The sequence below is a fragment of the Aethina tumida genome, chromosome 1 (genome assembly GCF_024364675.1).
Source record: "Aethina tumida isolate Nest 87 chromosome 1, icAetTumi1.1, whole genome shotgun sequence".
In the NCBI taxonomy this organism is placed as follows: domain Eukaryota; kingdom Metazoa; phylum Arthropoda; class Insecta; order Coleoptera; family Nitidulidae; genus Aethina; species Aethina tumida.
The window spans coordinates 77,077,400-77,094,988 of NC_065435.1; the positions used below are offsets into that span (position 1 = coordinate 77,077,400).

The window sequence follows — 17,589 nt, forward strand, 5'->3', positions numbered from 1 at the left end:
CGGTGCGTCCGCGCAAAACTGTATAAACTGTTGCGCTGGAAATTCTCAACACGAGGAATTTCAGTTGATTTCAGACCGTGTTTTCAGACGGAACGTCTCTTGTATTAAACCAAATCAAAAACAACAACAAACCGTAAGAAAATATTTATTATATTATTCATTTCTGAATGCTTCTTTAATATGTTGCATATTTATTACAGTTCGAGTTTTAATTGCATACTGATTCTTATTCTCCTGATTTAACATTTTACCTTTGTCTCGAGTAAAAATTGCTGCGAAGATTTCAGTTATTTACATACATATATTTACATACATATATATATATATATATATATATATATATATATATATATATATATATATAATGTCATTTCCGTAACAACTTTATATAAGTACAGATTAATTTATATCTTTGTTTTTATTTAGTTATTTCAATTATTAAACATGTTCAGTTAATTATATTTTTATATAAGTTTCTTCCTATGTAACTTGTAATTTTTTGCCTTTAATCTTATTTGTTACTCTTGTAATTTATCTTGAAACCGCTTTAATTAAATCCCATTTTATTCGACTCTACATCAACATCGAAGTAAAAAAGTGACGTCCCAATCTTATTGGGAATTTGAAAAGACACGTTCAATCCTTACATTTTCCAGCATCCTGTCGATGTAAATTTACGTCCGTTCATTTTACGATCGAACCGATGATTGGAAATTGTGCTTCTCTTGACATTTCCTCCCCCGTAATCCGATACTGTTTCATTTATTCGTAAGAAAAAATCGTTCAATCCCGAGCTCGGATACTATTAATTAATTCGGGACGAAGGTATTTTTTTTTTGTTCCGTATATGTGACAGAGGTCGTGCACTTTTTAGCCGCGAAAAATTGTTCATTGACGGTTTTGCAATGTGGGTGCACGTGACGCGCATCCTAACATTCGATTAATTGTTTTTTTTTTGCGAGCTCGAAAGCTTAACTGTTGCGCAAACGGCGGCAAACGCGATCAAAGGGTTTGCGGAGCAACAGGCAAAAATTAAATTGTACGGTAAAAGGGAAGCGAATCGATTAACTGAATTAACTGAGCGGAGGCGAAGACACGGATATTCTATGGAATATGATGTACCTATAATGGTACAAGTTTCTGTACAAGTTAATAAACCGTAAACAGTGGCATACCGGAGAATTATTCATGAAGGGGATGAAGTAAAATCGGGTAGATCGGTGTTTCCAGTAATACAAGATAAAAATGGAGTGGGTAAATAAAAAAACCCTTTGTTTTGTTATCGTTTTATTTATTATATTTTAAAATCGTCTAGAATTTAATTCGTTGCATTAGATCACAGTTCAAATTAATACAACATAATATTAATTAAGCACGATAAGGGAAGGGAATTCCTGAAAAGTAATTTGAGTCGGATTGTAATTGGTGGGGAGGGAGCACGTGAATTTTATTAACCGGAACGGGAACTCGGGAAGGGAAAATCTTAATAAAATAAAGTTTTTTTTCATAAAAGCCTCGCAACGGGACTTTTAATAAATGATCGTGATTTAATTTTCGTCGTTTCTACGCATTTGAGAATTGTAAGGCAAAAAGGCTTCCGCAAAATGCGATATTCATAAATGTGATGCACGGAATTTTACCATTGTTCTATTTGTCACATATTCAACAGTGCCAATTGTGTTCGTTTTTATATTGTTGTTCGTCATGAAATTCGACGAACAATTTTTTGTAGATTAGCTACGTAAATTTTCACTTTGCTTTCGTAATTGAATAATGGATGTTTAGGCACAATAATGGAATACGTAATGGAGTTCAGGAACGTGCAAATTATGAAGTTGCAAATAAAGTTTCCTTCCACTTGAAACTTTCCCCAATTCACTTTAATACATGTAATACATATGACTGTTTACTGTTTCCACGACTAATCCAGTTGGTGATGTGAAAACGTGCCGTGGAATACCATAAAATAATTGGAGTGGATGTTTGCACTTTTTTTGCGATTTTCTTGTTCAATCACGAAAAACCAATTTATATCGTAATCCGGCTCAAAATAAAAATGGATGCGACATCGATTCATCTTCCAGTTGACACTTGTAATTGGAAATAAAAAATTGTACGAGGGCGTTCCTTCACCCCCGCTCTAGCGTTACACGAATGGGGCTTGTTTCGAGGCGATAATTTTGTTTCGATCGCGGCATTAATCAAACCCTCCATTCACGTGCGATAATCAACAAGAGGGAAGTTCTGGATTAGGGACAAGAAGCTAATTAGCTCCCTTGACAAGGGATCCAATTCCCGAACAATGACAAGATTTTTTTTACACACTAATTGAACGTTGAAAGTCAATATTGATTTTTTTATTATTCAATAAAGGTACACAAGATTGTATTGTTAATTAATGTTCATTAAACTTGCAGATCTAATTTAAACAGTATTAATTTGAGTTTCGGCTGTTGACAATTTAAATTGGGTATATGAATATTTATATAGGGAGCAATATTTATATAGCAAGGAAATTTAAGCAATGTTAAATTTAATTAAATGTTAATAATTTAAGCAGTTTTAACAGAAATGTTATCTTGACTACGAAGAGATAATGTTTTAATTGAAGATGAAGTAAATAGACAAATAATCTGTTTTTAAACTATTATTTACGGGTAGATTTATTATATACATAATCTTTGATTCAACATTGGAGTCTATAATTAAATCAGAGATTAACATAAGTGCTTCAATCAACAGTATATATTTGTTGACTTTTGTATTAAATTAATATTTTACATACACTTCCTTTAACAGTTTTCTTTTTGTTTAATATATACATTTCCTGTTTGCAATTTTGGTTGTATTGTTTTATTATTAACAACCCTCTTTAATGTATGTTTTTCATCGTGTTTTCATTATTTGGAAGTAAGGATTAATAAAAGTAAAACTTTACGTTAATTATTTTATGGTAATATTGTTTTAAGACTGACAAATACTGGAAGATAAATTCTGTAACAATTTACACATCACAACATCACACTGATGAAATTCTCATTAGACAACGGGTTTTATAATTCAGGATCAATATTCTGTTTTTCTCTGCGGGATCAAGGGGATTAACTGCTTTCAAGCTTAATTATTCTTTATTTAGTTGTGCATTAAATATATATTCTAAATTCTCAGACCCTTTGTGAATTTAAAATGTAAATGTCACAAATTATCTTCTCTTAATTTTTGTATCATGTTCTAGATTAAAAATGGAACTGAATATGAGCTCACTAAACACAACAGCACCGGAAAAGGAAACGGCGAACAACACGTTGACGTTCGTCATCGGTTTCGGCATCTTAATCCTGTTCCTGGTGATGGGAATCGCGGCCAGCGCCTTCCTCTGCCTGACCCTGAAAAAAGATTCGTACCTGTGGGAGAGCGAGATCAATCGTCAGTTACAAGAACAATCGAATGAAATCGGAGAGACGTTCAAGGAGCGCGACAAATCAATCGGCGACGACAAAATTAATGGACAGGAGTGCAGCCAAGTGTAGTGTTTATCCCGACGGGGCTTTTTTGTCAGTAATAATGTTTGTCGGTTAAGGACGATGTGTGTTTTTCAATATGCTTGTCTTGATTCGTGGGGATTTTATTGGTTTCGTGGGGTGTGTGAGATATAAAGGTTGTTCAATATGGCTGCGACATTGCGGACACACTGAAGTCGTGTGAATTCAGCTTAACTGTCTTTAATTAATGTAATTGACCGAGACAAATATATTTTCAGTTCAGTCTACTGTAAAATTAATTATATTGAATAAATACATAATTAATTAAATTGAAAAATTAAATAAAATTAATAATAAAAAATGCCGCCATCTGTTAATTAGTAGTTGAATTAGAATATATGTCAATCAATAATTTTTAAAAAAATTACATTTTTGATCAAGTACTCCATGTAATCACTACTATAACAAAATAAAATCAGTTTTAACCAATCAAACGTGCATTAATATGATTTTTTAAGCAAGAGCATTTAAACTTATTTTTAAGCTTACCCTGTAAAAAATGTTTGCCAGAAGATTGTGAGATTGTAAGTATATAAATTCTTTATATTTTATAGACTATTCAACTAAAAATCGTTTGACATAACAATTTGTGACGTTTGCATTTTAAATATTTTCGTCTTATTTTCGTTATTTTTACGATTTATAAGTGATTATAAAAGTTGCATTCACTAAAATTTGTTAAACTGCGTAATTATTACTATTATTTCATTGATGTTATTAAGTAAAAATTGTTTATTTTTGTAATATAACAAAACGATTGTTACAGTTTGGCATGGCAAGTCAATCGTAACCATCGAAAACGAAATTTTTATCCAGTTATTTCGCTCATCGATAAATCAAAAATGACACTCGGCGAATCGATCGTGTCATCACAGCCAGAAAAAATACCGTTTCCAATTCAAATGCTGACATCGACCAGTCTCGTAACACCTTTAAATCAATTGCAGGGCCAGTCTATGAATCAAAGCCAGGACACGATGGACCAGTCCCGGCCAGAGAACAGTTTCCACTATCACATGCACCACGTGTGCACGTGCCAAGGTGGAGGCAGTCCCTGCGCCGCGGTCCACTCGATCTTTCCGCAGCCCCAATACTATCCGCACCCAGTGGGCTACCGCCCTCCGGTGCCGCATCTGATGCCGTTCCCGCCGGCCGCGCCGCGCCCCTACCTCCAGCATTATCAGTACACGCAGTTCAACGTGGGCGGCCAGTACCCGGTGCCGATGGCGGTGCCGCAGGGTGTCTACGGGAACGTGACGCAGTCCCACGTAGCGGTCTCCCAGTCAGGCGCCGCAGAGATGATGTTGGCCGCCGCGCAGCGTGACAGGAGAGATGCGCAGGAAGAGGACGAGGTCACGCCTCCGGCTAATGAACTACTCCTACCTGTAGGTGTTCTACTTAAGTAACGCTGACAGCCGCCATTGATTTGTCAATTTTTCAGGATAACTGCGAGGAGACGATCAATGAGAATTTCGTCAAGTTTTTGGAGCGCAGCTGCTTGACGGCGGAACAGATCGCTTACAGGAACAGGAATCGGCCGTGCTTTAGAAACATTCAAAATTTATGCATCAGAACTCGTTCAGAAATACTTAAACCATGCACTACCGTTTCCAACATCCACTCGCAAGGTAATTTAAGTATTAAATTTCTATCATTTGCACTTGGATGTTACAAACTAATTTGCAGGTATTCCTTGGGCCACCAAAGACTTTATATACGCTTTTGTGCGTCTAACAAACTGCTGGCACATCCTCAAAGGTTACTGGGAGAACAGAGACGGGTCGAGCTTGGGTAAAATCGAAAAAGAACTTACGCCTGAGTTTAGAGCTTGCTATTTGCGTTGGGAAAAAGAGACGATCGATCTTTCAGCCCAGTTGACAAGAATCTTTTACAATCTGGACACGAATTTGAATTCATCGAGTACAATGGGCGTTAATGGTAATAACACTCCACCACAGGAAGGAATGCATGTGAATATTTTAAAGAGTCCCGGTTCAGAAATGGCGTTCAAAAAGCCCGGTGATAGCGAAACTGCCACCACATCGCCTGTGACTTCCAACAATTCCATTAAAAATGTCAGAGGCATTTTGCATCTACCTTCCCTTCCTAGCGAGACCATCGACCAAGGTAATCAAACTTAAATAGATAAGAGGTCAAGAAGTGGAAAGACTATATCGTGTGTGTGTACTAGTTAAGGGTTTCGGCGATTTTTGCAAAGAGGAGGAGTTTTGCTCTGAAGAGGACGACAGAAGATTGTACATGAAACCAGGCAGTTACTACATTCCGAAAAAGCCTAATGAAAATCACAGCCCTAGGGCCATAGAATTTTTGGGAACGGCCCAAAACATCAACAAAGCAAACAACGTTAACGAGAAATACTGGATCAACGTCGGTACGATCGTTGAACCTCTAGTGGAACCAAAATTTAAATACATTTGATTTGAAGGTAATCGTAAGTCCGTCCCGAACATGGAACCGAACCAGGACGAGTTCGACAAACAGGATGCGACGGAACAGGAGTTGAACTTGTCGTCTCACATCAACGTGCACGAATGGTTAACCAACAACAATTTTACGCAGTTCGGTACGGATGTGGGCTCGCAGACTCAACGTCAGGAGATGTGTCCTTTCTTCTTGGACCCCGGGGTGCAGTTCGAAGGTATGGCGCCTCCGCCAATGGATGCCGAGCCCAAATGTCAGATAACGGTTTTGCAACGTAACCCGGCGGTGAGCGGCAACGGCATCACCCCCATACACGCTAGAAAGTTCAAAAAGAGGAAGGAGGTGGTCATCGAGCCGCAACGTTGCTGCACCGTGTACGAGAACGAAAACGGGATTACTGACATTAGCACTGCTATTTTGGAGAAGATTGTTATCGATATCATGGATGTATTCCTGTCGGATGGACTTTTCGCACAAACCAAAGTTTGTGTAAATAATATTAGGTTGTAGACAACCTATTTCTTTAATGGGGTTATGTTTTAGAGTGAGTTTTCTCCTTTGGCTGACATGGATATGATTTTGAAGAAAGTTAGGGGACATGATTATATTTATGTTAACGAAGTTGTGAGAGATTTACGCTACGTCATTCACTATTCAGCCTATCTGTACAAAGTATCTTATTTTTATATTTAAGATACAGTTTAATTTTTATTAATTGATTGTCTTCGTAGCATGTGGACAATAAGGAAGCGATATTAAACCATAAACTTGATATGTTGCTTAAGGATAATATCCCCGATGCCGATTTTCAGGATATTAAGGGAGATTTAAAGGAAGTTGTTGGTCCAATAAGACTAAGATTGAATTATGACCCTGATGGAGATTATGTTTAATGAACTTTGATATTTACACTAATTTTATACCATTAGCGTTCACGTACCTAAGTACAATTAATTTCGAGTTTGACTCTTTGAAATTACTGTATTAAGGAAAATATAAGTTTTACTTATATATCCAATATATGTTATTCAGACTGTTTTGATTTCATTCTGATTAAGAAATTATTCAAAAACATTGTTCATTGTATTAATTATAAATCATAGATGAATATTATTGTACATTTTGGATTTGTTAGGAAATATTGAAATTTGGGTATAAAATAAAAAATATCATTTCATAATATTTTATTTTATATTATTTGTTAGTATTTAGATAAATTATCCATATTGTGCATTCACTGTTTAAACTGTTCTATAACTTCAACAATATCCTTTATAATTTTGGCAGTATTATTTTTTAATAGGTATTTACATCTAGTTCAAGCATCTAACTTTAATAATATAGTAACAAAAAATCACTCCCCTCAAAAGGGGGATATATTAAATGAACTAAATTGAAAACGATTTGATTTAGCATATTTATAACAATATATTTTAAACTACTTCACCTTTAACTTTTTCTGTGACATACTTATATTCATTGAATACAAGTTTAAAAAACGTTTATATTATTTGAGCTACCCCTCTTTAATAACCACCCTATTGCTATCATAAATACTTCAAAAATAATATAGAGAAAACAACTTCAACAAAAATATACAATGCGTTGCATCAAATGAAACTACCATGGTCCTTTGACAATAACAAACAGTAACTTCATTTGTCCAAAACTTCATTAACATCGTAACCATTACCAATTCAGCTTTAATAACATGTAGAGCCCTAAAAGCATGTACATGGATGGTAAAAGTGCGATGCCACTGTTGCAACCCTCCGTTTCGCAGGTGCACACCTCCTGTCTGCCCCCGAAGCCTGATCTTTGATAGCAGCGATCTTTGTACGTCGAATCATCGTAGCCGCAAGTTCTAATCACACGACTGTCAGGTTGTACTGAAAATTGAATAATTACACATTCAGTAGGACGGTCCGAAAGTTGAATTAATTAAAAGTCCAGTTTGTACCAACTAGAATCTGACCGGTAAATGATGACTTCCTGAGTACAGATATGACTGGAATACTTACGTCCGTTTACTTCGAAATCGATCATCTGTTTGATTTTTCTACATAGTTTGTAGGGTTGGCCGCTTCGTTCCGGACAGGGTTTCTTCAAATCGTCCGAAAGTCTGTTGTGTTCGTCCCCCAAACATCTTTTGTCAGTTGCACTGTTACACTCGTAGCAGGAAATTGCAAAACCTAAAAAATAATAGCATAAAGGCTATAAATATATTTCATAAAAGTTGTTCCAAAATTATCGCAATTAAACGATCTTATGTTATTATATAATGGAACCTTTTATGAGTTTTATAAAATTATTAATAATAAATTGGTATTCACAATTTGGGGATTTAACAGTTTAATTTACAAATTTTATTTTGTTAATATGATTTGAGATAACAGTTTTTGTTACCATACTCGCATTAATACCTTCTCTAAATGATTTAATTTTAATTTAAAAATTTAATCAAACTGGCCAACAACGCCGTCTTAATTTTGAGTTGCTACGAATTACCCATTTATTCTTATGCACCACTGGTGCCTACTTTTTACTCTTTTACTTTTTTTACAAATATGATTTGATTGTTGATGATCGATAAATAATAAACCACTGAAAGAAGACATTCTGATACAAATGTCTTTAAAGATCTGAATAAAGATCTAGAGGAACAGAAAGTTTTTGTTCTATTGATCGTAGTAAAAGGGGTAAGCTTGTGTAAAAGTACAGGAATCTAACTAGATATTTATATAGCAATGTCGCGTAGGTTTAATTTGTTAATTTAATGAAATAGAATTTATGTTATGTTTAATAATTTTTATATATACCAATCGAAAACCATTTGATCCGCCTTAATTTTGAAAGAGACATCATACACGACAGAGACAGTAAAAGTCTGCAAAATTGCTTCATAGTAGGAATCTTTTACTGTCTCTGTCATGTATGATATGTGTCTCAAAATTCAGTAAGCTTTCCAATCGGTATACCAATCGAAATTTCGTTCATTCGACTGAATTTTGAGGGAGACATCATGCACGACACAGGCAGTCTGCAAATTTGCTTCATAATGGGATTTTTTTATTGTCTTTTTCATATACCAATCGAAAACCATTTCATATATTTATATATATAGGGTAATAGTTCCTTTACGACGTACCATTTTTTGTTTACGCCATTTTTGGAACACTGTGTAGAACTATTATGAAACAAAAATTGTGGTGTTGAGTTAAAACCGTTATGTTTGTACGTTTGTTACTAAAATAAAATGGCATTAATAAAATTAATAAAACAAAAAAATAAGTTCAGCATAGGGAAGTTGAAATAGAAAATAGTAAACAATCTAATCAACTTTGAATTATTGAACGTATTATCGTATTGTATTAAATTATCATTAAGTACTTAACAATATTTATTATTCGTATCATGTAGAAAAAGATGGAATGGTATATAAACACGCAAAGGTTAAAATTGAAACTCAGACCATCCAAACTTGGTACGGACTATTGATCCATGTGAGGTCCTGCGCAAACTTATGTCCTATTATCATCTTGAATTTTTAACGTAACATAAAACCCAAGAATGAATTAATTCATAAACGTCCGCCTACAAATATGCATTAAATTATAGAAATGTAACAACGCATTAGATGTTTAGTAGGAAAAACATTATTTTGTAGAATTTCCCGTGGTTGCGTTTGCCAGAAAATCGGCATAAACACAATAAAACTTGGCGTTTTAAAAAAATGCGTGCACAAACAGAATATCGCCTTCTAAAAATACCCCGGATATTTTAGCACTTACCAGTTTTAACACAAATAATGGCAATCAAAAGCACGCTGAAAATGCACTGAAGGTAATTCATTATCGCTATCGAATTTTAACCGGGGACTATCACAAATAGTGCGTGAACACTGCACGAAGATGCAGCCGGGACGTTGGACGTACACTGAGCGCGGTACGGTTTCGGAGACTGCGCGAAAAGGCGTCGTAACGCGCTCAATTGCACGGAAAAGACGGAAACCTTTTGTACAAGAACACAACGTTTAACTAAATTAACCGCATGTGTAATTCGGATGAAAACGTACGGCTCGACTGAGATTTATAAGGTTATATAGGGTTCTAAAAAATTGGATGGCTGATAACTTAATTTATTGTCACCTGCAATTTTTAATAGGTATTGGGAACGACGTTTGAGAAACAAGTTTTATACATTTGTGACGTAATATAATGGGCATTAATTTATCACTCAAAGGAACAATGTTCCACAAACCCATTTTGTTTAAGTCTAAAACGTTCAATTGGATAATTCGGAATATCCGTCCGACAGCGGTAATAGAACGATTGTATTAAATTTTATTCACGAAACGTACAATTTACTCAATGCCAGCCATACAAGTACCGTCGTTTTAGCGGTTCGGAACGATTTACAGCAAATTTTTTTTTTTTTTTGCTTCTACCGCGACTGTTACACTTTTTTAGATTCTATCTTTCAAACAAATTTTCATACAAATTTTTAATAAAACTAAAATTATACAAAAATGTACTTTCTAATTTCACTCTTAAATTTTTAAAAATTAGTCATTTTATCACATGTTCGTAAACTGTTACAAAATAAATTTTTCTTTAAATACTGACTTTTACCTCTGAAATTTCTTTGTTTGGACTGACTCTGGTTCTTGAAATAAACGACATGTAAGTAAACATTTGAAAGAATATTAATCTAAATTATTAATTTGAGTATGTCCAATGAATGAATGAATGCTGGATTAGAAAGATTTGGCCTTTGAGAGAAAATATGGTAGTAAGAAAAGTAAATGTTGTTAATGAGCCACTGATAAGCTGGGAAAACATGATTCTTGCACCACTGTACATCAAGACTGGGCTAGTGAAACAGTTTATTCAAGCCCTGGATAAGACTGGTAGCTCAGTCATCTTAGTCAAAATTGGGTGAATATCTTGGAAATCGAGATACCCAGCTATAAACTGGCATAAACTTATATTTTGACATCCTAAAACTTGTCTCAAAATTCACACATGATGAACTTAAGAAGTCAGAGATCAAAAGTCACAAAAATCGATTTTTTGGACTTTTTTTGTAAATATCTCGTTGTTTCCTATAGATTTTACGCTACTTGTATTTCGTATCAATATTGGGGAGAATTAAATTCTCTACAACTTTTGTATTAAACATTTTTTCATACGTCGAACCGTTATCGAGATAGAGGGCAGAGAGCGCGCGGCTAGAGTATAATTTGAGGTCAAATGGTAGTCCAGATCGAAAATACGCAGTATAAAGTTTATAAATTACTGCTAAATATATATTTATCATTTTTTATTATTATCATCTGGTGCACTTGTACAATATGTTAGAGACGATGCCATGTTATGGGGATGATTAAAATAATAACTTCAAAAAATGCTGTTCTCTACGATGAACGGATACAAAAATGCACAACCAAATCAAGTGCGAAAGAGTTGGCAGCCATATCATATGTATCTCTTCAAGTTTATGAAAAACAAGTTGAACCAGGATACAGTAAAGTTCAAGTCGGAAATTTACATGATGATAAAGCACTCACAGAAAAAAACATTAACGGAGTTGATTTTTTGTGGCTGTATGGAAAGTGGAGATATATTGCTTTGTTGCCACGGTGGAATGGTTATCTTGAACAACTCACTAAAAATAACAAAAAATTTTCAACATCTCAAGTTATGTGATATACAGACAAAAAACGTGTGTGATTACTTTTGATCAACCTCTCTGAAAAATATGCAAAGAATTTTGTTGACAAATTGCTCAGTGATCATGCTTACTGGAGAAGCATACATTATTACGACTTGCATTATCAGTGATAAGATATGAACATTGAAGATGGTACTTTGGATCATTTAATACAACAAATAACTTCTCGAGATGTTTCCTACGAAAACATAGAAGGATGTATAGGTAGTTCAACCCTTTTTCCTGCGACATTTCTGAACAGACTGGATGATTTAAAAGCTCGAGGTCCAACAGTACAGTTATGGGTGCAATATTTCGAAATGGTTTCAATAGCACTTGATTTTGTTCACACTGAAAGACTTGGGCTTTTTAAAGAACATCTGGATAAAGTGCGCAAAATGCTGCCGTATTTTCACAATGCATCTTCACCAGTGGCCACTTATACGCAAAATCAGCATACTTATATCTTCAAGATATGCTGAAGTTGGAAGAAACTATGGATGAACAAACTTTTGAGAAGTTTAAAAATGGATTTTTCACCGTGAAACGAACAGAACGATTGAATTCTGGTACATGGACAGATATGGTAATTGAACAAAGTCTTATGAAATCATTGAAAACAGAAGGAGGAGTATCTCGTGGTCGAAGTACAAAAGAAAGTGTTTTGTGTAAATGGATCTATGCTATGCGTGCTACAAATACTATATGTAAAGAAATGGAAATTAAAAATAGATAAGTAAGCAAAAAAATGATTGAGTATAATGTAATAGTTAATAAAAATGCTAATTATATATTTAGCAATAATTTATAAACATTATACTACGTTTTCGATCGGGACTACCAGTTGACCTCAAATGATACTGTAGCCGCGGGCTCTCTGCCCTCTATCTCGACAGCGGTTCGACGTATGAAAAAATGTTTAAAACAAATATTACAATATTGATAAGAAATACAAGTAGCGCAAAAAATATACAAAAAATCGATTTTTGTGACTTGTGTGAATTTTGAGACAAGGGATGTCTAAATATAAATTTATACGAGTTTCTAGCTGGGTATCTCAATTTCCGTAGTGAACTTCCTATAATGAGACACTTCAAGCTATATGATACAGATCGAATCAAAAGCATGGCTCAGCTTTGTATTAATAGTATTTTTTTTTTGGGAAATCACAAAGCATCAGAATATCCAGAACTAGCTGATAAAATGCTACAGAATTTTAACTACTTAGGAGCTAACATGAGCATTAAATTGTATTTTTTACATAGCCATTTGGACAGATTCCCGGACAACCTAGGCGAATACAGTAAGGAGCAAGGGGAACGGTTCCACCAGGACATAAAAATATATATTTTACCAGGTATTATTAAATATGTTTTTCAGTCAAATAGTTAATAGTGTTTATCTCGAAAACCATAGTCAATTTGACGTATTTGATATTTTATTCTTATACAAAATTGACTTCAATGTATCATGACTATATATCAGATCAGCCACATGCGGCTCTTTGAAGGACTATTTATGGCTCTCGATAAATGTACCCCAGTTTCCTTTTCATTCCAGAAGTAAAATAAATGTGTTCAATTTTTAATATTTAAATTCAATACACATATTTTGTACTTTTATTTATCTTTTCAATAAATATAATTTTTGTAAATAAATTTTTTAATTCCTTTTTTGCATGCCTTTTAAATACAGTGGCTCGCGAAACATTTCAAATTTTGAAAAACGGCTATATATATTCATGAATGCCAATAACATAAATAAGTTTTCGTTGCAAACGAAAAAACAATAACTAAAGTCCAAATTTCATTTGTTCGTCCCTGAAGCTTTTATATTTTCTTTCTGTTTCACTCACCTGTTGGTGAAACCTTTCATTCATCAAAATCAAAACATGTTAACGACTTTTTGGAAACCTCTTATGTTCATATCTATAAATAAAATATTCCTTTTAATTATAGTAATTTATACCAAATTTCTATTGGTCTCATCCTGTTGGAATTTGTACAGGATTAAAGACTGATCTTCTAATTTTTTAAAAAAAATTAACTAGAAAAAAACGTTTTTTAAGTAATTTAGTTGCGTAGTATTTAAATTTTCCGTCAAAATTATGCCGCATGGTGATCATAAAGAACAGAGTAAAGACGCACAATGGAATTCGGAAGCAGTGTCGGATTCCCACTGACTAAAAATCCTCGTACCGATCGGAAGATCATGACCAAATGTCAGACATACGTGAAAACTCTATCTTTAGACTGATGCGTTTGATATCAGAATTGTTCGGATTTGGACGAGTCAGTAAGAAAAAAAAAAAAAAGAAAAAAATGTCCGTTGTTCTTGCAAACAATTATGTTGGAAATGGTTATTAAGAATCTGAAAGTATGTTGGAAATAGTTATGTAAGTTGTAATGGGTCGATGTTGAAGAAAACTTCGTTTCTACCGTTTTTATCATAGCACTTAACAATTAGATTTGACTTAATTTGATGCAGTTAGCCCTAAAGTTAAGGTTTAAAATTGCACTTTCTAGCACACCGATTTGATATTTTATCAAAGATGATGTGATTGTCATTTTTATTCACCTCGTTAATTACTTTATCGTAATATTGAGCATCGTATGAGTCCATTATACTAAAAGCTGTCTTAAATACGGGTCATATGCCGTTAAATAATTCATAGGTCACCATCAAGTTAATTTTTCTCATAGAGTGCTGGTAACATGCGTCGCCATAACTTAATCATTTTCATGAAGTTTTTTTCTCTAACTCTTTATCTATCCCTATTATGTCGATACAAATGATCAGACTCCATTTATTTTGGACAAATCTAGTTTTACTTAGATGTTTGTTGCATATTCCTGATATAGACGATATGCTTAAGCCTATTGTTATGGTCCTGTTGAAATAGTGTCAATTTTGTATTTATCAAAGTATTTAAGAAAACGTAGCAAATTCTCTTCATTAATCAGTCAAAATTGACTCTGAGATGCCAATTTCGATGAATTTTTCAATTAATTGTTTAGCATGATGATTGAAGGCAAGTATCCCACTATTTTGAAAAATATTTTCTCGAAGAGTTTCGGACTTGAGTTGGTTAGTTCCACTGACATTTTAGTGTCTACTATTAAGTGGATTTTGAACTATTTCAGCTACAAAGCATTGAAGAAATTTTTGACATGATATTCAAAAAAGGGAAATTGTGTAACCAACTGCATAGGTTCAATTATTCTAAGACGAAAAGTAATATGGTCGAATAAATAGATTGTATCTTATTGAGGACTCTTTCAGCGGATTAATAGCCAAACGTATATGAAGTAACAAAATAAAAGAAAAAAAATGTATACATTCTCCCAAACCTTAATAGAGCCGTAAATAATAAAAGTACCATGGATCTTACAAACAATTCAGATTAAGGTGTAAAGATTACAATACTATACCCATGGAAATCAACTCGATTCAATAACAGTGTACGCTCCAGAAATAATTGAACCAAAATATCTATTTCGATTTACTAGAGACACTGGACAATATTGACGAAAATGATAGAAAAGAAATAATCCACAGTAGTCTTCAAGAACCCGTCCTTATCAGTTTCAGGTAAACGACTCAATACCAAATCATCATCAATATAGTTTTGTAAAAGCCTAAAAACCCCATCCTCGCCAAACCTTTTAATTTAAAAAACGGAAAAAAATAGTAATCTCAAAAAACAATTTTGAACAAGATATAATCAACATCAACAAAGAACTCGCAATCTCAAACCGAAATCATAAATCAGCTGAAGAGATCGTCTCTTGGTCAGAAATGGAAAATAACCTAAAAACATTATAAATAACTATGAGATCTGTAAACTTTGCCAGTTTGCCCCATAGTGGCAGTCTTTTACTGTTTCTGTTATGCATGATATTTCTCTCAACAGTCAGACGGAATAAAGGCTTTTCTATCGGTATACTAATAATTATTCAGATTACAGTCCAAACATTCGAAGAAAGGAATATATTGTAATTATTTATTTTTGATTAAAATCGAGAGGGCTCCAAAAAGGAAAGGAACACAACATAACACAACACCTACAGATGAAATACCCAACAGAAACTAATCTGCTACTTTGTGTTTACCGTACAGTATACTAGTATTATCACTCATCGTTTTCTATTTAGGTCTTTTTGTCAGTCGGTTTTAACGTAGTAATTCCTGAACACGTTTACTTTTCACTTCAACGTAATGTGACGTGGCAAAAACTTTAATTATTACTCACAGTGCTGTTTCGAAGATTTTATGTAAATTCAAGATGGTGTTAAAAAATCTACGTAAGCCAAGACGTTCACGAAAAACCACTCCCAAAATAGACAAAATTATAAAAAAGGCTGGCCAAGTTGCAGTTAAAAAATAGTGCTGTCAGACAAAAACAGAGCGTCCCATCTGGCATTTGCAAATTCCTCTTGTCATGGACTCACATATTCAATAAGTAAGAGATCACAAATCTTGATGGTCAAAGCAAGAAATCAACTTGTCCAATCCTCAAAAATGTTCAGTGTAACTCCACATGCTACATGCGGTCCTACACTGTCTTGTTGAAGAATGGATAACGTAGAACAGAATATGTTTAAATAACGTTTTGGAAGTAGCTTTGGACAGTCATGTTGCCTCTAACGAAGACCAATTGTACTATCATAAGCAATAGCCCTCCACATCATAACCCCTACAGTGTGATGCACATACCGTTCAACATGAAATTGACTATTTCGCCTTTTACCACATCGGTTTCTTACCCTTGCGCGAGTTAAAGATGTTGGATTAAAATAAGTATTTTTTTTGGGCATCAAATCAAATCACATATTTGATGAAGACAAAATACTAATTGTCGGTTTGAAGAATAAATCAACACTTAATAGAATATTATATAAAAAGAACAAATATACAATTACAAAAAAGCTGAATTAACAGTTCACACAATAGAGAAGCAAATATACAAGCGTAACAGGAATTAGTATAGAAACAGGATGGAAAATGATAATGTAAAAGATATGCGTAGTCTCATCCGTAACACCTCCCTTCTTAAGAAGAGTCCAGGGGATTCCTTTGTGATTCAGGAAGTGTTGGATCCTTTTCCTTTTCTTTAGTACGATGTAAGCGAAGATCAAGAGTGAAACTAGGCATACCATTGAAATGCTCCAACTGATGTAAGTGACAGCAGGGTGCAATGAAGTTGCTGGATTGGCGATTTATCGAATCCAGTTGGAAGGTCCTTTTTTCTGTAAAACAATTTTGTGTTTTGACGGGTGCAAATTATGAATGAAAAGGTCTGGGGTGGCGTCTTCTACTGCATCGGTGCATCGGATTGTAAAACAATCAGCAGTTATAGAGCTGAATATTTTTTCTAAAGTAAAAGTACCTAAATCATCTTGCATAACGAGGACGTTTGATTTTTCTTACATTATTTTTTGTTTCAATATTTGTTCTCATTTTTGGAGTCTTTTTGACAATCTATTTTCTGTACGGTTTTTCATGTTTTGATCTTTGAGCGGTATAAAGATAAACTGGAGAATCGGTGTTGATTGTCGGATGATCTGTTCTGATTTTTGATTTTGTTTCTAAAAAGGGAAGAAATTTCATTTTTTCTGTTATGATTATATTGTTCGTAAATTGTCAAATTGTTATCGAAAAGTGTCTCGTGTTCATAGGGACCGTAAATTAGGGAAAATGAGGAAAAACCTGTGGTTGAATGTATTGATTGACTATAGATAATAATTACGGATATCATAAGTTCTACAAACATTGGTTTCAGAAGATTATAAAACACGCAGTTTTTCAATGATTGTAGATTGTAGACGTTCGACTGGAGGACGAGAAATTTGATTTGGATGTATAGTGGATTTCAACTTTGTGTAAATCGAAA

The 17,589-nt window shown here is 34.0% G+C and overlaps 2 protein-coding genes across 4 annotated transcripts; one reads left to right on the plus strand and one right to left on the minus strand.

Annotated features, from left to right (window-relative positions):
• The first annotated feature begins 12 nt into the window (after window positions 1–12).
• Window positions 13–7,296, plus strand: LOC109597478 (uncharacterized). 3 transcript variants are annotated; one of them, XM_020013169.2, is made up of 9 exons: window positions 13–133; window positions 3,236–4,066; window positions 4,490–4,927; window positions 4,984–5,170; window positions 5,229–5,669; window positions 5,734–5,934; window positions 5,989–6,473; window positions 6,528–6,656; window positions 6,716–7,296. In XM_020013169.2, exons 3-9 carry the CDS (start codon window positions 4,499–4,501, stop codon window positions 6,875–6,877), a joined length of 2,034 nt encoding a protein of 677 aa, XP_019868728.1. In that variant the 5' UTR covers window positions 13–133; window positions 3,236–4,066; window positions 4,490–4,498; the 3' UTR covers window positions 6,878–7,296. The 3 variants fall into 3 exon arrangements, with proteins under 3 accessions (XP_019868728.1, XP_049826784.1, XP_049826785.1); XM_049970827.1 differs by lacking the exons at window positions 13–133; window positions 3,236–4,066 and having other exon boundaries at window positions 4,348–4,927; XM_049970828.1 differs by lacking the exons at window positions 13–133; window positions 3,236–4,066 and having other exon boundaries at window positions 4,353–4,927; window positions 5,989–6,467.
• LOC109597479 (uncharacterized) lies at window positions 7,154–9,969 on the minus strand. Its single transcript, XM_020013170.2, has 3 exons — window positions 9,776–9,969; window positions 8,006–8,176; window positions 7,154–7,873 (listed from the first exon to the last, which is right to left on the minus strand). The coding sequence occupies exons 1-3, from the start codon at window positions 9,834–9,836 to the stop codon at window positions 7,674–7,676; spliced, it is 432 nt and encodes a 143-aa protein (XP_019868729.1). The 5' UTR covers window positions 9,837–9,969; the 3' UTR covers window positions 7,154–7,673.
• Between the last annotated feature and the right edge of the window lie 7,620 nt (window positions 9,970–17,589).